The sequence below is a fragment of the Lagopus leucura genome, unplaced genomic scaffold, assembly GCF_019238085.1.
Source record: "Lagopus leucura isolate 7727_CA_CO unplaced genomic scaffold, USGS_WTPT01 Super-Scaffold_100038, whole genome shotgun sequence".
In the NCBI taxonomy this organism is placed as follows: domain Eukaryota; kingdom Metazoa; phylum Chordata; class Aves; order Galliformes; family Phasianidae; genus Lagopus; species Lagopus leucura.
In genome coordinates, this window is record NW_024962287.1 from 3,979,356 (window position 1) to 3,982,818 (window position 3,463).

Here is a 3,463-nt window from a genome sequence, read left to right on the forward strand (position 1 = left end):
GAGGTAAGCAGAAAAATAAAGTCCAGGGGAGCTTTCCCCGACTGCTGCTAATGACCCCGTGCTGTCGCAGGGAAGAGGTGGCATTTTCACATGGCCTGGCTGCCTTTATGTAACGCGGCGCTGCCTACGGGACAGGTTTAACCTGCATTTTCAGTAGGGCGCAGAATGAAACCCATCTTACTAATGCAATCAGAATGCCAGGTGCGAAAGAAGAAGGGGGGGAAAAAATAATAAAAGTGCTTCTTATTGGTCCGAGAGCCTCCATGGATTTTTTCCTTTCCTCTCATCCTGGAATTGCAATGCAGGACGGCCTCAGCCAACTTGTGCCAATGGATTCCGATGGGATCCATCCATTCCTTTCCTTTTCCCTGGGCAGGATTTATTGTAGCACTGCTGTGAAAAAAAATCTCCTGGTCCCCAGGGCCTCGAGTGTAGAGCTGGTGGTGCTATCATAATGACTGTATCCAGGCCTCGTGCATCCCAAGAGCTTAAAATAATGCTGAGCAGCGTAACGTGTTCAAAAGAAAAACAGCCTGAGTTTCAGTGTGTTTTAACTCCTACCAAGGGGAAGCCTAAAAAAGATGATGTGGAGGGTTTTCTCCCTCAGTTTTCCAAGAGGATGGAGAGTTTGGTTTTTGGGTCTTTGTTTGTTGGGTTTTTGCTCTTTGAGTCTTTGCTCATTGGGTTTTTATTCTTCGGGTCTTTGCTCACTGGGTTTTTGCTCTTAGGGTCTTCAGTCTTTGGGTTTTTATTCTTTGGGTCTTTGCTCACTGGGTTTTTTGCTTTTTGGATCTTTGCTCATTGGGTTTTTGCTCATTGGGTCTTTGCTCTTCGGGTTTTTATTCTTTGGGTCTTTGCTCTGGGTTTTTGCCCATTGGGTTTTTACTCTTCGGGTCTTCCCTCATTGAGTCTTTGCTCATTGGGTCTTTGCTCTTCAGGTCTTTGCAACAAGTCCCAGCCCTGTGTAGCCAAGCACTGGAAGATGTGGTCCCTATGGAAAACTGTATGGAAAAAAAGGGGAGGAGAGAGACGTGGACCAGTGCAGCATTTTGTGGTGGAGTCATCGTCTCTGGGGGTGTTAAGCAACATGGAGATGTGGCAGTGAGGGATGCGGTTAGTGGGCATGGTGGGTATGGGTTGATGGTTGGACCTGAAGGTCTTGGAGGTCTTTTCCAACCTCAGTGATTCTAGGATTCTATCATTCCCCACTGCAAAACACACAGGAGTGGGTTGAGGGCTTGGCAGCCCCCATCCCTGCTCAGTCCCAGCACTTTGAGCCTTGACATGGGGCCAGCATGACTCCAAAACCCAGATGGAAGGCGATTGCTCTGTGTGTGTCAAGGGTTTGTCAACCTATCCCAAGCTCAGGAAATCTCCTGCGCCTTTCAGATGGAAGAGAAGTTTGCCTTCCTGTTGTATTCCCAGATAACACAGCTCTGATTGAGCCTGCGTGTAAATAGCTTAACAGATTTAATCAGTTCCTTTGGAAAATGTTTCCGTGAGGATTTTGGATGGTCCTGGGGAGCAGCACTGCAGCAGTGCCACAAACCAGGAAACCCAGACGGATCACAAACCTCGCTTCCCATCCCCTGCAACCTGCCCAGAGTCAATAGGAACACCCAGGCACGCGGATCTACCTGCACAAACACCCTGCCCTTGGATTTTTCCCCTTCTCTATGCATCGGGGGCAGCTCGAGGAAATGCCTTCCCCTCCGGCCCCAAAGCTTTCTGGCAGCTCGGGGAGGAAATCCACCATCAGTCAAAGCCAAGCCCATGTCAGGGGGTCAGAATCATAAAGGAATCAAGCAGCTGAAATATATTCCTCAGGGCTGAATTGGGCGAGGGGTCTGTTTTGGTGCCATCATCTTCGTGCCGGTTCTATGTCCCAACTGGAACAGAGCTCCCCAGAGTTGATTTTCCTGCACCAAAACGGGATTTAGGATTTGTTCATGGGGTGTACGGCGATGTGATGGTGGTGCTTCCATCCCATCTGGGCTCTGCACCATGACACACATCAGTGAGAAGACCATGAAGTGTCATGTTGGCCCTCCACCTCCTGATGTCCCAGAGGTGAGCAGTGAGGACTTAACGGGGACGCTGCAGCCCCTCTGCTGTCCTCAGCTCTGCGTGACCCCGCAAAACTCCCCGACCGGGTCCCAGCTCCCTTCCTATGGGAGGAAGCTAGGAATTTGTGGTAATGGGGTGAGAACATGCAGCACAGACGCCACAGCACAGATGTATGGTTTGGGCAGGAGGGCTCAGCTTGCAGCTCACCAAAACATTAGGAGGGGTTTGAAGGAGCCAGCGGTGGGGAGGGGGAGGGGGACACTTCTGGGGCCATTTTCGTTTTCCTTTTCCAACCCCCTTTCACCCCTTCCGTCTTCCCCGTGATATATTCCATGCCCCCATCCCTTCTCCCCATTTTCCCACCGCTTTGAAGGTGTAGGTGGGAGCCCAGCTCCCCTCCAGCTCCCGCCGTGCAAAGCAAAGTACAAGGAAAAAAAAAAAAAAAAGAAAAGAAAAAGAACTAAAATTCTATTATAAAGGGGGGGGGGCGCCGGAGGCGGGGGGGCGCGCCCGGGGGGGGCCAGCGAGGTGCTGTGTGCCCCCCTTCCCCCCTTCCCCCCTCCCCAACCTCCCCCGGGGGTGCCGGGGCAGAGGGTGGGGAGAAGTTTTCTCCTGCCCGGGTGAGGAGTTTGCAAACAAGGAGGAGCAGCCCCGTCCCTTCGGTGTCATTGGAGGAGGTTTTTTCCAAGGAGCTCATAAATACGGGGAGGTCGGGTGGGGAGGCTGGGACTGCGCGGGGACCCCGAGGGCAGCGCAACGCAGCGCAGCGCGGCGGGCGGAGGAGCTGCGGGGGGCGGGGGGGGCCGGGCCATGGCCGCGTTAATGAGCACCTACCCATGGCCGGAGAGGTTGGAGGGGGGGGAAGCCGAGGGGCTGCAAGCGGGGCCGCCCCCAAGGTGTCCACCGGGAGAGAAGGGAGGCGAGAGTCGCATCCGCCGCCCCATGAACGCTTTCATGGTGTGGGCGAAAGACGAGAGGAAAAGGTTGGCCGTGCAGAACCCCGACCTGCACAACGCGGAGCTCAGCAAGATGCTCGGTGAGGAGCCGGGGCGGTGCGATGGTCGGGAGTTGAAGGGGTGGGGGGGGGGGGGGGGGGGGGGAAAGGGAGAGCTCGGGTGGTACCTGTGTGGGCATCCCGGTGTGTTGAGGGGAGGAGGAAAAGCCCACCCAGATCCCGTACCCCAGGGTGGGCATCTACACATCCATCCCGTGGGACGCAGAGCCTCGGGACAGTGCCTTTGGGGTGGGTGACCTCCCTTAGGCCATCTCACAAATGGGGTCCTGCACCCCGAGTACAGGAACCCCTGTGTGCTCCTCGCTGCCCCTGGAGCTACAAACCCCACTGCGTGCATGCAGAGGGGCCCCCAAATTTTCCTACCTGTCTTTGCTTTCCCAC

The 3,463-nt window shown here is 54.9% G+C and overlaps 1 protein-coding gene across 1 annotated transcript in view; it reads left to right on the forward strand.

The window, feature by feature from the left end:
* Positions 1 to 2,866: 2,866 nt before the first annotated feature.
* Positions 2,867 to 3,463, forward strand: part of SOX7 (SRY-box transcription factor 7) — a 3,752-nt gene continuing 3,155 nt past the window's right edge. Inside the window, exon 1 of the mRNA XM_042883557.1 lies at positions 2,867 to 3,103. Coding sequence (XP_042739491.1) covers positions 2,878 to 3,103 — 226 coding nt within the window. The 5' untranslated portion in view covers positions 2,867 to 2,877. The remainder of the gene's footprint in view (positions 3,104 to 3,463) is intronic.